Raw genomic sequence first — 17,102 nt, 5'->3', positions numbered from 1 at the left:
TATTAGAAATCTTAATTTGAAATTCACTTTTCTGATTTCTGTACTATTATGAATTATATAAACTAAATATTTACAGATCTTAAACAGACACCCTCCTTTTGGAAACCAAATAAAAGAGTCTGTGATACACCTTCCAAAATATGCACTTGATATTGAGCAGGTAATTGCTTCTCTTAAATGTATTGGATAATGCATTTATGTTTGCTTTGCTTTGTATTTATGTTAGCATGGTAAAAATGAATCATTTCAATAAAATATTACTTCATTAACTGATAAACACTTATTCAAACTTCTGAAAGTGGGAGTCTTCTGTGGCCCCGGCTACTCCTTGGTATCCACACTTCAGAAAATGTTAGTGTAAAAGACATAAAGGAAGGATTTCTTGAATCAGTTGTTCTCCACAGTACATCTTCTCTTTTTTCTTTTCTGACTGCTGTTCACTGGCAGGCTTTTATATTAAAAAAACACAAAAGTTGGTAACACTACCTGTAACTGAATATGTAAAGAAAGTCCTTTCTTACCATGTCAGGTAGTGGTGCTTTCAAACACATTACACTGCTCTGCATAATGTGCCTCCTGAACTGGAAACTGTTGCTTTGTTTACATGGTACTGTGGGTGGACCAAGTAGCACAAGGGTAGACTAATTGGCACTGACATTCAGCAGTGCTAATTATCCAATCTGAAGCACTGTGCAAACATAGCTTACACGGTATAGCATGGTGTATTTGAGGATTCGTCTGTCTGGTTCATCTTAATTACAAAAGCTGTGGACAGAACAAGTTCAGTGAGAACTTATTTAGCAACTTTTATACTTTTGTGTATCAGATTTAAAAACCTAAAGAAAAAATAGATTATTAAGATGCAGCTAATTGATACTGTGCACATCAAAGGAGAGGCATGTTCTAGTGATTTGACTGCAAGCATGGGAAACATCTTCTGATGCTCACTCACTCTGTGCCCTTGGATAAATCCTGTAGTCATTCTGCTTTGATTTTTTCATCTGCAAACTGTGGACAACAAAGCTTCACTGACTTTCAGAATTCTTGTGAAAATTAGTTAAATTTGGAAAGTACTTTGAAGTAAAAGCTTCCAAATAAGTTTAAAGTGTTATGACTATTATTATAATAATGATCAATTTTAGTCTTTTATTTTGTAGATTGGCACAAGTCCTTAAATAACTTGTTAGTGACTCTTTCAGAAGGAAGATTTAATAGTGATAAATGCTTCACAAAGAGCTGCCTGAGTTGTTAAAAGTTTTCCTTTTAAAAATGAATCATGATGTGTCTGTAGTTTCCTCACTGTGCATCCCTCATAGAATCAGATTTCCATTCTCCCGTTACAGTAGACAAAGTTTTTTCTGTGCTGTGTTATTCTACACCTCTGGTCAAAGATGATCTTAAATTCTGAACATTCAGTTAAACTTAACAAATATACCTTAGATTATAGAGGCAAAACAGCTATTTGCCCAATTGAAACTGCACCTGTCCAAATTAAGCATGCGTGTATGTATACAAGATCTGTTCAAAAAGTATCGAGACTGAACCTGTATTTGTGATACAAAGTATTGGGGGGGGGACACGGCTTTGTTGAACGTGTCTGGGCATGTTGGGACTCCTTTGGACAGGCTTGCAGTTAATGGTGTTTCCCCGGTTTTCTGTGACCAGCAGTTGAAGTATGATCGTTTGTTTCTCATGTCCCCTTTCATTATGTCATTGTGTCCAGAACTACTCACATGCATTACATTTTGCATGAAAATTGGGGAAATGGGAAGTGAAAAAATTTAATTACTTAAAATAGCATTTGGTGGTGACACTATGAGCCATGCAAGAGTTTTTGTATGGTATAGTCAGTTTAAAGAAGGACGATCATCGGTCGAAAGTGATGAGCATTCCGGGACACCCTTCAACATCATGAAATGATGAAAATGTGGCAGCAGTTCTCAGTTTGGTTCAAAATGATAGGTGATGGACTGCCCAAGAGATAGCAGAAGTTGGAATTTCTGTTGGTTCATGTAATCCAATTCTAACCACTAATTTCGGAATGAAATGACTAGAGAAATAACCAGAAAAGTGCATGTCCGACTCTTGGGTACTTCACCACAACAATGTGCCTGCCCGCTCAGCACAGCTTATGAAACAATTTTTAGCCAAATTTTAGCCAAACACTGTATCCCACAAGTACTGCAGCCTCCATATTCACCTGATATGGCCCCATGTGACTTTTTTCTCTTCCCTCAACTAAGAAAAACTTTAAAAGGAAGAAAAAATTGTGATGTGGAAACTATAAAACAAAATGCAACTGAGCAGCTTTTAGTGATTCCACAATTGCTTATCAGAGGAGCTTCCAACAATGGCAGAAACGTTGGGAGAAGTGTGTGGCAGCAGAAGGAGCATATTTCAAAGGAGACTAAACCAAAACCCCTGTAAATAAAATATTTTGTTTCCTACAGCATCAGTTTCAGTACTTTTTGAACAGATCTCGTATTGTGTACAGATGTATAAAGTAGTTTATTTAATATTTTTACTGGTTATATCTTATATATATATTTCTAGGTTTCAAAATACAGTGATACAGTGGCTGAAATCATAGTGACTATCATATTAACAAACTTCAAACAACTGCAGACAAAGAGAACAGCACCAGATTTCCATTATGTAACCTTGATAATAGGAAATGCTGATAATGAAGTCGTTTTTAAACAAAAAATTATGTAAGTCAGGTTGCTTAAAACTTTCATAATATAGTATTTATAACATCCATGAAGAAAATCAACTCTGTTTTGCTTTGTACTTTATGCAGTTATTTGTACTAAAGCAAAATGGTTAAAAAATGTGTCCACAGTATTTAAAAAAAACCCCAAACAAATATAGAAACAAAATCCTAACATAGGAGTAATATACAGTAATTGCATGGAATTAGAGTGATTACTTATTTACAAAAGAAATATATTACAGTTCTTATACATTATCATTTGTATTGTCAGTAATGTTTATACATGCAAATACAACAGTTACTAATAGTCGATCTGAATAGGAACACTGGCTTGCTGGCTGTTAAATAATATTCATATATTACGTTGGGTGCAACTGCCTTCATCTCCTTGTAATATAAAAAATAAAACATATCTAGATTATATTTGGTCTACTTAAGTACCTGCAGTATTGTGTTTTCCTGTGTATTCTTTTATACATACTTCCCTAAAAATATCTTTAGTTACTAAACCCCTGGTCTTTTCCCTCATAATTTACCCAGTCCAATTTTGGATCCCCAAACAATCCTTATTTATATGTCCTTTGCCCTTTAGCCCCTCTCTCCCCTGTTCTCCACACCTTCATTATTTACCCAGTCCAATTTCCCTGCCTTTTGGCTCCCCAAAGGATCCTTATTTCTGTGTTCTTTACCCCTTTCCTAAAATGTGGAGATTCACCCTAAGCCTCGCACAAGAATATTTAACTCCTCCACTCCTGAGTAGTGAACTTCTATTAGGGAGGTTCCTGCCCCCACCCAAGAGGAATCATGGCACTATATCATAGTTCATCAGATACTGTTTTCTCAAGGGAGTATCAGAAAATTTCAGGCCTTCCACCAGTTTTTTCCCAATTTACACTATATTTAATACACCTCTCCATCATTCATTTAATATCCTCCCTTACCCTTTGCTTTTAACCCTAGAATATGTCTTTACTTCCTCATTTTCCTGTTGTGGTTCCAAACATTGCTGTTTTATGTTTTCCTCCCTATGGTATTCTCCCCTCCATTTTTAATTTTTTTCTCCCTTGTATTATTCAGTCCCACTCAAATCTTCTTAAATGCTTATAGTTTTGTGACTTCTCCCAGTCTTTTTTGTCCTTGTACTTAGATGCCTTCATTCTCCTGGGTTTAAGAGTTTGCCATTCTGTATTATGGTGTTGCTTTTCTTTCGCCGTCTGTATAAGATTCCAGGGTGCTCCCTTCCAGGGAGATCCCTGAGTAGCTTATTAAGCTTAGTGACTCAGGGATCTTAAGCCCTTATTTATTCTCCTTTATAATATACTGCTGTTATGTGTAAAAATAAGTCTAAAAGGAAAACCCCATCTATATCTTGTATTTGCTTCTATGAGAGATAATATACTTTCATTCAAGGCGCAGACAGAAAAGCAGCTCCTCATTGTAACTCATGGCACTTCTCTAGCAACGCCTCTCTCCCCTCCCAGCCCTGGCACTGAAAACAGCAGAAGAATTCGCCCTGGCACTGTTTTTAGAATGGGGGGGCGGGATTAGTTCTGAGGTTGCCTAGCTGGTGCTGGTAGGTGGGGTGGCTGGATTGGAGCCCCCCGACCTCGGTGGGGAGGAGCTTCAATCCACCTACTCCACAATCCAGCACCATCTGAAAGAACCTCAGACCTAACTCCCTCCACTCCTTTCTCTCCCTCCCATTCTGAAGACAGCGCTGAGAGTAGGGCCGAGCTGCATCAGCCCAGCCCTGCTCGCGGTGCGTACAGACACAGGTTACTGAAGGCGCGCCATTTTGGTTCAGATTTTTGTGGGATTAGGCCCTTATAAAGCCCTCTGCAGCCATGCACTTGTGTTTGGTCACAGCTGTAGAGCACTTTCAGGGTCCAGATTGGGCGAAAGTTGTCACTTCTGTCTGCACCTTCGTTTCTTTCATTCTCCTTTATGTTGCCTGTGACAAGTCTTGAAACACTTGCATTTTATATACTCGTAGAGTAGAATCAATAGTCTCTCTAACCTTCTTCAGAATTGCTCCTCTTGTTCACAACAGAGCACAAATTTACCATGTCTGTTGGTTTGTTTGAATTGGGAGTGCAGTGAGCAATGTGTGCTCTCTCTACCAGGGCTGTTGTCTTTTTTTTCAGTTTAGGAAGGAGTAGAATACCTGCTTTAAATATTCAGCTGAATCTCCCTTCTGAATACCTTCTGGGAGTCCTTTTATTTTTTATAGTATTTCTTCTCTCATTTACTATAATCTCATTTTTTTCCTGCAAGCTTCTTTTCTTTGTTTTCACACATCTTAATTTTATTTTTCAGATGTATAGCTAATTGCAGGTTGCCTTCCACCTTTATCTCCAGTTCTGCAACCCAGCCTCTGATTTCTTTTATTTCAGCTTTGGTTTTCTCAGACTGTGCCTCCATAAAAGATTTTAAAGCTCTGATTTCTGAGATTAACTCATCAAAGTCTTATCTCGTCAAAGGACATATTTGTTTCATAGTTTCATAGTAGTTAGGGGTCAGAAGGGACCTGAATAGATCACCTAGTCTAACCCCCTGCCACTGGTTGGAGCACACGCTGGGATCACAGGACCCCAGACAGGTGTTCATCCAACCTCTTTTTGAACTTACCCAAGGTAGGAGCAAGGACCACTTCCCTAGGAAGTGTCTTTCTCCTTCTCTGTTCTACCTTTTCTTTTTCCCCTGCAGCAGCAATCTTTTACTCTGCAGCCCCTATAAGCTGTTCTGAATGATCTTCCAACAAGTTGCTTCTTAGACAGTAGCTTTTCAAATTGCCCCCCACCCTTCTTGTGTGTGTGGTATGCATTATATAAATGGGGAAATACTTTTGGGGAGTCAAGAAGGTCAGAGATCACTAATGGACTGTGCTGTCACTCCCCCCAGGAGGTCTAGCTTCATGCAGCCACTTACTTTGATGATGTCACGTGAGCCTCATCCATAGTGTCATTTAGTTACTAAATGATAACCCAATATGCAGGTTAGAAGTTCTCTTTTATACATTATATCATTCTGAATATCACCAACAGAATCAAGACTGGTCTGCAGTCTCTTTTCAATGCCATACTACTAATATCACAACTAATTATTTTAATAAAATGTTTACCTCTATATATTCCATTGTGTATGCTTAATATAAGTTTACAAATATTGTTACAGAGATTCGGCCTTGCTGAAAACTGGAAATTGGACTAAAAAAATTGAAGTGAAAAGAGCTCTTAAATCAGAGGAACTTAGCATAAATGTAATCAGTTCTGACTATGGTAAGTTAATTGGTATGATTAGGATTTAAAAACAACAATTACCAATTTTTAATTAATAGTAAAACCAGTGTCATTTAAATTAAACAAAACATATAAGAAAAATGAACTAATCTAGACATTTTTAATTGTGTTGCATATTGTTATAAAAGTAATGATTATGGCTGTCTAATCTCAACATCATAATTTAGGTAACAGCAAATCTTTTATTAAAGGAATAAAACTGCTCTATTCCCACATTTTGCCACTTCCTGAGTTGAATCACTTCCTGGTGATTGACATCCAGTATAATAACTGAGCTGTGGTCTGGCTTGCGTACTTGGGGAAGTGAGTAAAACAGTTAGCTGTTGCATTGCAATGTAAACTCATTGCTTAGTTGTGGACTCATTTCTATTTCAGATGTAGTTGCAGGGCCATTTTTGGTTCTTACTTATAGTTTGTGATTCTCTTCAAGGTATGCTTTGCATGTGGAACTGTCCAAATGACAACTAAGCCTATTCAGTAGGGTTGTATTTATATGTCTAAGGCTTCTTAGGACCTGAAATTGTAGCTGGCCTAGTAGCAGGGGAGGAAGGAGGAAAAGGACCACATTCTCATATTAGAGTCCAGTAAGCTAGGGATAAGGGCACTTCACCAGAAGTGAGGTAGACCCTTGTTTTAAGGACTCATCTCCAGGGATAATAGTGCTGTAAACACCAAGCCACAGGTGGGCATTGACCAGACCCCTCTTCAGTCTTTTATTTGAAATTGTCTGCTTAATCCAGCGGGTATCAAACACATGGCCTGCACACTTGATCTGGCTTGCAGAGCTGCTCCATCCGGGCTACCAGAAATTGGGGTGTGGCCAGCTGTGAGCGTGGTCTACTGTGAAATTTGGAGCCCCTGTGAAAATGACCCTTGGCAGCAGGCAGGTGAGTGAAAGCAGTGCAACACAGCAGTTAGTTGCCCTTCAGCTGCATGGCCCACTACTGCTTGTGTGCCTCTACCCCAGCAAGTGGCTGCCTGGTCTGCAGCCACTTGCCCCACTGCTGCTGGAATGATCATTTTCAGATCTGGCCCATGTAGTTCTGGTAGTTCTGTGGTGTGGATCCAGGGCCCCACAAGAAGTTGGAAGAAGACAACCAAAGGTTATGCAGCGTTGTGGGATGAAATTGCTGTAGATGGAATGTGCCCGTGAGTTCTAGCCTAGTTGCTTGCTACCAGTGTGGCAGAAGGTTTCCCACGGTTCATTTTATCCAATGAATATTAAATACAAGGCACAGTGGTTCAGCTTCAAGAGCAGGGTTGACAAGGGGACTAGATTAATGCCTAAACTGTGCTCTGGTGGTTACAACACTGTACTGGGAAGCAGCAGATGAAGATTCAACCCCCCTCTGGGTGAGAGCAGCTTAGAACATAGATTTCCTACTTCTTGGGTGGTACTCTAACCACTAAACTATTGGACTAAAATAGGGATATACCTCTATCACCACCATTTTATTTTTGGCAGGAAAATGCATAGCTATGTAGGGTGAATCTGTTTAGTCAAAGCGCAGAATCTGAAATTGTACCTAAGTGCCAAAAATGGTGCATAAAGGAAAATGAGTGCCATAGCGTTTGCCTGGTCTACAGAAAATTCTTCCCTTTTATACTTATATCAGCTCTACCCTCAAGATTATTCTGGATGGTCCTCTGTCTCAGATTTTCACCCTTTTAGTTGCTAACATGAGCGACTGGTGCCTCCTGAGTTGGGGGGGGGGCACTTGCCCCCCCGGTTGGACAGTCAGAGACCAGGGGGTCCCCCTGTGGTCGATCCTGCAGGCCAGGGTGGGGGGGTCCCCCTGTGGCCAATTCTGCCAACGGGGCGGGGGGGTAGCTGCGGCAGCTGATCCTGCTGACCCACAACTGGCAGCAGCATGCCGCTGCCACTTCTGGGTCAGTGGGATTGGCCATGGAGGGACCACTTCTGGTGCACTCCCCAGCCAGCGCTCTCGGGGGGGGACACCAGCGCTCTCGCCTGCCCCTCCCCTCCCCCCCGGGAACCCTGACTGATGGGGTGCACCAGCGTTCTCAAGGGGTGCACGTGCACCCCCTGTGCGTCACCACTGGTTGCTAATCATTTCCATTTGCCCCCCCCCGAGATAAATCCACTACTTTTTCTCAGAAAAATGATTCCAAAACATTCTACCTTGTGTTTATCCCTGTCCAAACTGAACCTCTTTTTAGTCCCTTCTCCCTCATGTCTTGGCCACATTACCAACTCAAGTTCTATTTCAGATTTGGCTATCCTAACATTTACAGCCTTAGTAGTGAATACTTCCTTGTGTATAATCTTGTATATATATTTTTGTTGTCTAAAGCTGAAAATTTTATTAGTATCCACTGCAAGAATTTTGCTTATGTTAGTGGAAATAGTGCTACTAGCATTCCTCGGTGGCAGCTTGTGGTGAAATTCTCAGTGGAAACTGCAAAATAACATCAGAAATGCACACTTAGAACACAGTAGCAATTTAAACAAATGCAAATATAAATGCATTAAAATGAACACAGGCAGACAAGGTTCCTTGGGTGAATTTGATCTCTTTTATTAGACCAACCCAAATAGTTGGAGAAAAGTTATTAAGCAAGCGTTCAGGTTCAAAAACCCTTCGTCAGGCAAAGGGTTTTTGAACCCGAAAGCTTGCTTAATAACTTTTCTCCAACTATTTGGGTTGGTCTAATAAAAGAGATCAAATTCACTCAAGGAACCTTGTCTGCCTGTGTCCTTAGACCAACACGGCTACAACCTAAACCCCTGCAACATGGTTAAAATGAACACTGCATCCTTTACAGTGGTGGGGGCTAAATGTTTTGGAAAGGCCTCCCTGATCCCCTTCCCATGTCTAATCTGCTGCCCTGCTTTCTCCTTCCTACCATACCTGCTGCTGTTCTGCCTGCCCCCTTCCTGATCTCTGTGCCCTACACAAAGGCTGCCACTTGTAGCACATGTGCCACAGGCTGGCCACATAGCTAAGTGATTTTTACAGGAACCATATTTTTAAATGTCCTGAATTTTGTGTTTAAGATCTCAACCGTGACATTCCACTCTTACAGTATTTCCACAACTGAGAAACAATACTATCAAAATCCCGGGTGCCATGTTAATAGCTAATATATACTGTTTCCCCTCATTGTGGAAGTAAATGATAACAGAAAACAAATATTTTAAAATTTATTTTAAGTGTTTTTTGTCTTTCTCTTTATCTTTGAAAGTTGGGCTTGATATTCAGCAAAACTATACAGCCTTTTTCTTAGGAGCAAAAAGGTTTGGAAATCAAGTAGCTGTACACAGAAAATCAGATGCTGAGTCTTCACTTGATGTATATCACGCACCTTCAATAAAAGCATCTTCAGCAAGAATAGATACTGGTAAATAACACACTAATAAAGAACCACATCCTTTTCTTATTGCTCTTATCAATGGGACCGTGGTCATTTTCTTCAGTAGAAGAAGATTTGGGCCCTGTATTTATTCATGTCTCTTCATAGTCAAGTAATATGTTGCATGATTCATGTGAATGGAGTATATTAAGGAATTTAGGAATGACTACATGGTAAACTTCCTACTGCTGGTAGCAACACCATCAAGGTCACTGCAGTGTTTTAGGGAGCACTGCCTCTTAAACCAAGAGCAGTGTAACTATCTCTGCATAGCACTTCAGTTGGGTTAATTAGCACTGCTGAATGATGGTGTCAATTGGCCTGACCCCAAGCCAGTTAACTCACCAAGGTCGATATGTCTATACTGTTGCACTGTTAGAAGGCAGCCTGCCTAGAGCAGCTGGAAGACATTGCTACTAGAGACAGGAAGTGTATTAGACATAGTCTTTGTATGTTGTCTTTGAAATTGACTTGATGTTAACAATCAAGTCAATTATCATCAAATACAACTGGAGCACTTGTTTCTGTAGGGATATGTTTCCTTATGGATTTGGATTTGGGAGCACTTTTGGATTTGGAATACTTGGCACATGTTGGAGGCTTCAGTGGGGATGCTTGCAGTATTCAGTGGGGATAGCTATTGGTTTGCTAGTGAAATAGTCTGACCAGCCCAAAGAAGTTTTTCTGGCTGACAGCCAGCAGATGGAGTTTTTGACCCAAAAGTTTGGAGGGTAAACAAAGATCTAGTATCATATCTAAGCTTGGGCCTTGTTTTTACTATATGAGGTACTGTTAATATCAATGAGCTTTAAAAAGTCAATATTTATTTATTGCACTAATTTAGGAAGCACTTGTAACCAAGAGGTCTCCTACACAAGACCTGGGAACAGAGAATGCAACCATCACTGTAAGAATAAAGATGCCTGTGGACATGACTGCTGTAAGTTTCATTTAAACTTCATTATTTCCAGTATCTAAATTTGGAGGGTCCTACTTTCTTTTTTATTACACAAGGGCAAGTTAAGACAAATTCTGTTCATGCCAGTAGTTGCATTGACATAAAAGCAGCTTAAGTAAGACAATCCTGTTTAGAATGCTAATTGGATGCAACCTAAAAAGGAAAAATGATAAAAATTCTCTGGGTAATAAAATGCAAAATAATACTTTATATAACATGTCTAGCATTTAATAGCAATACTCAGCTTTTCATAAGTTTGTATAAACACAAATGCATCAGTAATTATCATAAAGGTGTTGTTAGTGGCAAAACTCCCATTGACTAAATGGAAGATTCTTTTCATTCCTTTTCTTAGGTAAAATTGGAGTTTCTCAGAAGTCTGAGTTGAAGAGAGATTCAAAATTTTCTTCATACCTATCTGACTTAAGGAACAGAAGCTCAATTTCATCTGTACCCCCAGTGAAACGATTAAAGGTTCATATGAAAATACTGAAATGGTTCTTTAGTCAATTTATGTACATCTTTATATGTAGGTTGAAACCATTTTATTAATAACAAATAAACATGCACATGGGCAGATCCCAGATTTCAGAAAGAGGGTGTAGCAACCTGAGTTGCAGGGAGGCTGCATCCTGACTCCAAGACTTCCCACCCCCCACACTAGGGGACAAATCATGCTGCAGGAGCAGCAGGAGGGGCCTGTTTTGTTTTGTAAGTCCCTTAGGCAGGAAATTATCTTCTTTCCCCCTTCCCCATCTTCCCTTATCCTCTTTTCTTCCACTCCCTGCTCAGCTGCACATCCCCTACCTCCCATGCCCACCACTGCTGCTGTCAGCTGAGCTGGGAGTGGCTTGGGAGATTCAGAGCTGCTCCTGCCCCACTCCAGCTGGGTTGCAAGTGGAGGCAATCTTGAATAGAGACAGCAGTGGTGGGTGGGCAGGTTCCCTTCTGCACCTGCTCCTGGACTCTCAGGGAACACCAGTGGGACTGGGTAGGGAGGAGGGACCTGCCCACTGCTGCTGCTGTCCCTGGTTGTGTGGAACCTGGCTAGAATTGGCAGGTGCAGCCAGTGTGTCCCAGAATGCTGTAGTGGCCCTTTCTACAAATGCTGCCTTATCCATACTCAGCAAGTTTAGGAGAGTGTGTTGGATTTAATAGAAGGGACATTTGGGAACCATGAGTCTACGTGGCAAAATATGACAAGTGATTTAGTAATGCTGCTGGGCAGGGCTGCTTTGGTGCATGAATGCCCAGAGATCCACAGGTTTGAGAATACTTTCCTCTTTAGAGTATGTTCATACAGTAGAAAGCACTGCTTTGCAGAGAAACAAAGCTAGCTCCAAACAATGTAGTTTGCATACCAGAAACATTATAGCATTCTTAAGGCAGCACTCCTACCAGGCTAATTAGTCTGTTGAGGGAGTGCTGTGCTGACGTTATACTGCTGCTGATCCAAGCTAGCTGGGATCTTTCCACACAACATTGCAGTGTACCCTGCAGACACATTCTCTAACTCTGCAGTGTTTCAGAGTTTGCAGTTGCCCCCCTCCTCATCCTGATATGTTTGCAAACTCTTCTTCCTTTGGGGAGAATGCTACACTTAAGTTTTTGGAACCCTTTCTTTTCTCCCTATAGAGCTTTCTACAGCGTAGGATATTGGGTCAATAGATAATATGGTTAACAGGTTAGGGATGATAACCAGCCTGAGCTTGCTGAGATGGGTGTGTAACAGAAATCTCACTGGTTCAGTTGATCATTTTATTCATTTTTTCAATTTTTTTTTAAACTTATCCCATCTGATAGTTGTATACTAAATCATTTAATGTATAATCTCTGAAATGTGAGTAATAATTTTATATATACATTGGCTTCCATATTCCTGGCAAACAAGGTTCTTTGGATAGATATGATATCTTTTATTAGACCAGCTAAATAGTTGGAAAAATTGTTCTTTGCAGGCTTTCAGGCACAAACACCCTTCTTCAGGCAATAGGGAAAGTCTGTTGGTATTTGTGTGCTCTCCTGGATAAAATAGAAGCCAATATGTAAAATGCAGGTCTATGAAAATGCAATGTGGGACAGTAAGGATCAGAGGAATGGGAGACAACAGGTTGGGGAGTGGAGAGGAATGTAGAACTGGTGATAGAATGTAGCTGGTAAAATGCAGACAGGTTACCTGGAGTTATTAGATGTTAGGCAGGTTATAATGTGCCATAAATCCAATGTCTATATGTAGTCCATGATTTTTTGTATCCAGTAGATTTATGAAGTGAAGTTCATAGGCTTGTCTATGAAAGGTGCTTTGTAAATATCATTTGAGGATTAGAGCTGAGAGATTGGAGAGAGAGTGGTTGTCTTGTGAAAAGTGTGCACCCACAGATAATGGGGTATTTTTGTCTTTGATAGATTTTTGGTGTGTGATCATTCTGGTATGCAGTTGTTGTTTGGTTTCTCCTACATATTTTCTATCAGGGCATTTAGTGCACTGGATGAGATATATTACATTTCTGGAGGTACAGGTGTCAGATCCAGGAATGGTGATAGTTCTGTTGTGGTATAGTTATTGTGGGAGTGGTAGAGATGTGTTGACAGGTTTTACATTTTTTGTCATGGCACAGTCTGGATCCATTCAGTGTGCTTTGGGCTATAGGAAGTTTGCTTCTGGTGATGAGGTTAGTAAGGTTCAGTCAGGGCCAGATTAATGCATAGGCAAACTAGGCAGATGCCTAGGACTCTGAGCTATGGGGGAGCCTGGTTCTTCCCTCTGCAGCGGTAGCATGAATGGCTCCATCCGCCTCCCTTCCCTTTTTCGCCTCCCTTCTGCCAGCCTCCCCGCTGTGGTGGCTGCTTCCTAGTGGCAGCTCTGAGCCCTGCTCCCCTCAGGCAGCAGTACTGGGCGAGGAGGGAGGGGGTCTTGACTGACCCGGGGCCCACGAGTTTGTTTGCCTAGACCCACTAAAGGATTAATCCGGCCTGGGTTTGGTGCTTTTTTAAAGACTAGGATGGATGGTTCTGGAAAGATCTCTTTGAAAATTGGGTCTTCTTTTAGTATGGGTTGCAGTTGTTTATGGATTTTCCATATGGGTTCCAGGGAAAGATGGTATGTCATAACCAACAACCCTGTATTCCTGGCAAGGTGCTAGTACTGTGGTCCAGATTATTAAAATACAATGAGACGCTACATATATCTTTCCTCTCACATGTACAGACATTGTAATAATGTTGTTTTTTTTTAAGATGCAGCTACTGAATCGAACTCAGAATGTGGATCTTAAACACTTTGTTTATACACCCAACTCTTTGCTGCCAGCATTGCCAAGGTACCATATTGTTATAATTAATATAAGAGAAGCCACATCCTATATATTTCAAATCCTTTAATTTATCTAAGTAGTCAAGGGTTGTTTTCTGAATCAAATTAGCTTTAATTTTTAGCCTTCTTTTGACCTGTGTTTTCACTGATTTGTTTTACTGATTTGTATGAAGATCTGAATACAAAGAGTCTCCTGCATCTTCAGTAGATCAGTGTGAAAATGTTGATAACCTTGGAAGATTTCAGAAACAACTACAACAGGAGAGCTATGGAAAGATTAGTAAGTTAATACTAATATATGAGTCTTTCTATGATTTTTCACTGTCTTGATTTAACTTGAATGTTTATTGTAAAATCAGACCTATTGAAACCAGTAAATCAATGAAGGAAACTGCACATTTTGGATTATACAGTACCCTCAATACATTTGTTTTCTTTCTGATATCAGTGGAAATTACAAGAGTAGAGCTAGACAAATAACATCTTTTAAAAGAACTCTTTAGAGATTAGTTCTAATACAGTTTAAGTCTAATTATGTAAATATTACTGGGTGTGGTACTTACAACTACGTGTATTTACATTGAAGCCAAGCAGAAGGTAAGGAAGGGTGGCCTCGTGGAGTCTTAACTGGTTCAGTAGTGTATCCTCTATCTTTTCCCCTTGCCTCCTTTTCATAGTAACTGAAGAATCTGAGTGAAATTTTAGCAGTATGTGTGGTAGTATTTGTAAAATTGGCCTCTTAAGTAGGTAAGTTCTCATTTTGTAGGACATCTTTCTCTGGATCTGTAGTAGGAAACCATTTTGTGTTTTAACACCTCTCAAGGTTCTAAGTTTTCCATAAATGTATGTGTAGTAATAGAAAACATTTTCCCCAATTCTTTTAATCACTGTTGATGAAGGTACTAATGTTACTACACAATATGCAGTGTATGTAAGTGTAAAGATATTAATTGTTCTTAATTTCTAGTGCTCCATTGTATTTTATTTCTGGAGTGATATAGAAAACACTGCTTAAAAAGAGTGTAAATCTCCAGAAGTATACTGCCTCCACATCTATTTAATAGCTTTTAAAATTTTGCTGCCTTGGTGCATGTTCTTAACTCTACCTCTACCTAATTGTCATTGTAATTGATTATAGCTCTTTGGACCTGTAATAAATTCATTATTAATTTTATATTTTATGTATATAATTTTAGAGAACATGTCATACTCGATAATTAAATATCATATAATAAATGGGAAGTGTTATAGATAAGATATATAATTAAAGTTTAAAATAGGAAATGCAAGAAATTACTTTTTTTTAAAGAAATTATATTTTAAGTGCTTTACCATTCAGGTTTTAAAATGCGTTAGTCCATTGTGATTAGCTCTTGGGGAAATGGTGAATAGGAGAAAACAGTACAGAGAAAAAGGGACTCGGTTCGTAAATATTAAACTTGCTCTCAGACCAGAATTTTCATACACTTGCAGGGAAAAAACCTGAAGCTCATATTGTTTAGAATATGCATTAGAAGGGTCATTCACTGGAATCTAGAATGAAGAGGACTATTTCTTAAAATAATATTGGAAAAGAGTGCATATCTAAGCCTTCTTTTTTAATGAAATCATTATAGATTTATCTTGGAAACATTCTTCAGCTGTGGGTGAGAAGACCCATCAGGCAATGATGTCAAACAAAAATCTTGAATCTTCAATGCCTAACTTGACTGATGCAGATAAAAGCAGCTCTTGGTTTTCAAAGACTCTGAATGTGAACTTCGAGTTGGGAGATGAGGTTTGGGATGATTTTGATGATGAGAAATTAATATATGCTTGCAGCTTTTCCAGTGATGTGGCAAATAAAGATTTAGGTAAGATTATATTTTTATAACATGTTTTTTATCATTCTTGCTGAATGCTTACAGAATAGACAATGTACCAGTTAGACTTCCCTAAATCAACTTTTACCCTGTTTTGCTACAAGTACTTAGAGTTATAGAATCATAGAAAAATAAGGCATGAAGGGAACTCTGGAGGTCACTTAATCCAACCTTCTGCTTGAAGTGGGATCATCCCTATCTAGACCATCTCATACACATCCTTGTCTAACCTATTACCAAACTACACAATCAGCCCTGTCACACAGCTTAACCTGCCACAGGGAAAGGAGGACAATGACAGTCTGTGGCCTGCTGCTGCAAATAAGGTTATTAAAATGTGCACTAGAGAATTAAAGAAGAGGACCCCCTCCCCCTAACAAGAAGGCAAATGCCCCTACAGTCGATGTCTGTCTTACTATGGAGTAAACTTACTTCCTGACACCAAACATAGTGATTGGCAGGGCTGGATGAATGCATAGGCAAACTAAGCACATGCCTAGGGCCCTAAGTGAAAAGGGTCCCAGTTGTGCTTATTTTACATATGATAATTATTGAGTGAAAAAAATAATATAAATATACAGTATTATATATACAGGGGCCCATGAGTTTGTTTGCCTAGGGCCCACTAAAGGATTAATCTGGCCCTGGAAATCTGTCTGATCCTGAGCAGAGGGACAAGACCCTCTAGCCAGGAACCTCTGGGTTTTTATACCAGCAGGAGCACTGGTACCCCAGTCAAAATCCCTAGGCTTAGCTGCAGCCAATACCCAATGCTTTTCAGGAAGGCAAACCCCCCAACACATGTGGCAACAGGCGGGGAAAAACATTCCTTCCTGTGGCAACCAGAAAAGCCCAGTAACATGGAAAATATCCCTAGCATAGCTTAGCATAGGTATAGCTACTTCTAGATAATCACTGACCAATGCTGATCCAACCTCTTTCTGAACACCTTCAATGATGGAGATTCCACAACTTCCCTAGGCAGTCTGTTCCACTGCCTCACTGTTCTAACAGTGAAAAAGCTTTTCCTTGTGTCATCGCTTACAACTGAAAAGTCATTGGATACTTGTTAAACTGATCAGCAGAGAAATATTTTTTTGTTTCAGTTATCAAATTGATGCAATTCATTATACCTCTGTCAAATAAGTGTAACCCTGGGCACGACACTACCCGCGCCCTCACCTGAATAGTGGGATCCTGGGATACCCCCTCCAGTGGCCCCGCCCAGCTCCCTGGGTAGCTACTGCAGGGTCCTCCCCTTACAATCAAACAACCTTGCAGACCATTATGAAACTATTTACAGGATTTAATTATTTACAAGGTAACATATAATCAATGCAATAGAACAAATATTACACTGCATGACCTGGTGATGGTGGTTTAAGGGTTAATGCTTCTTGGATACACTTTACACTAGGGGAAGGTATGCAACTTACCCATGATACATAAGGAACCAATACATAAATGCATTGATACTCCAACTAGTAAACCATCAAGAACTTATTTGCATAGTCTATAACTCGTACAGTGTGTACTAAGGACCCTGTGTGCACTGCCCCTGGCTTAGCATCTCATGGAGGAC

The 17,102-nt window shown here is 39.8% G+C and overlaps 1 protein-coding gene across 6 annotated transcripts in view; it reads left to right on the top strand.

Annotated features, from left to right (window-relative positions):
- HFM1 (helicase for meiosis 1) overlaps positions 1 to 17,102 on the top strand; it is a 77,460-nt gene that overhangs the window by 53,985 nt on the left and 6,373 nt on the right. For 5 of the 6 annotated variants that reach the window (XM_059728042.1, XM_059728044.1, XM_059728040.1 and 2 more), the window contains 9 exons: positions 77 to 160; positions 2,554 to 2,711; positions 5,888 to 5,991; positions 9,220 to 9,375; positions 10,232 to 10,327; positions 10,701 to 10,819; positions 13,583 to 13,665; positions 13,832 to 13,938; positions 15,275 to 15,511. In XM_059728042.1, coding sequence (XP_059584025.1) covers positions 77 to 160; positions 2,554 to 2,711; positions 5,888 to 5,991; positions 9,220 to 9,375; positions 10,232 to 10,327; positions 10,701 to 10,819; positions 13,583 to 13,665; positions 13,832 to 13,938; positions 15,275 to 15,511 — 1,144 coding nt within the window. The remainder of the gene's footprint in view (positions 1 to 76; positions 161 to 2,553; positions 2,712 to 5,887; positions 5,992 to 9,219; positions 9,376 to 10,231; positions 10,328 to 10,700; positions 10,820 to 13,582; positions 13,666 to 13,831; positions 13,939 to 15,274; positions 15,512 to 17,102) is intronic. The other variant, XM_059728045.1, reaches the window with a different exon arrangement.

This window comes from Alligator mississippiensis, chromosome 5 (assembly GCF_030867095.1).
Source record: "Alligator mississippiensis isolate rAllMis1 chromosome 5, rAllMis1, whole genome shotgun sequence".
Taxonomy (NCBI): domain Eukaryota; kingdom Metazoa; phylum Chordata; order Crocodylia; family Alligatoridae; genus Alligator; species Alligator mississippiensis.
This window is presented reverse-complemented; position numbering and strand designations above follow the sequence as displayed.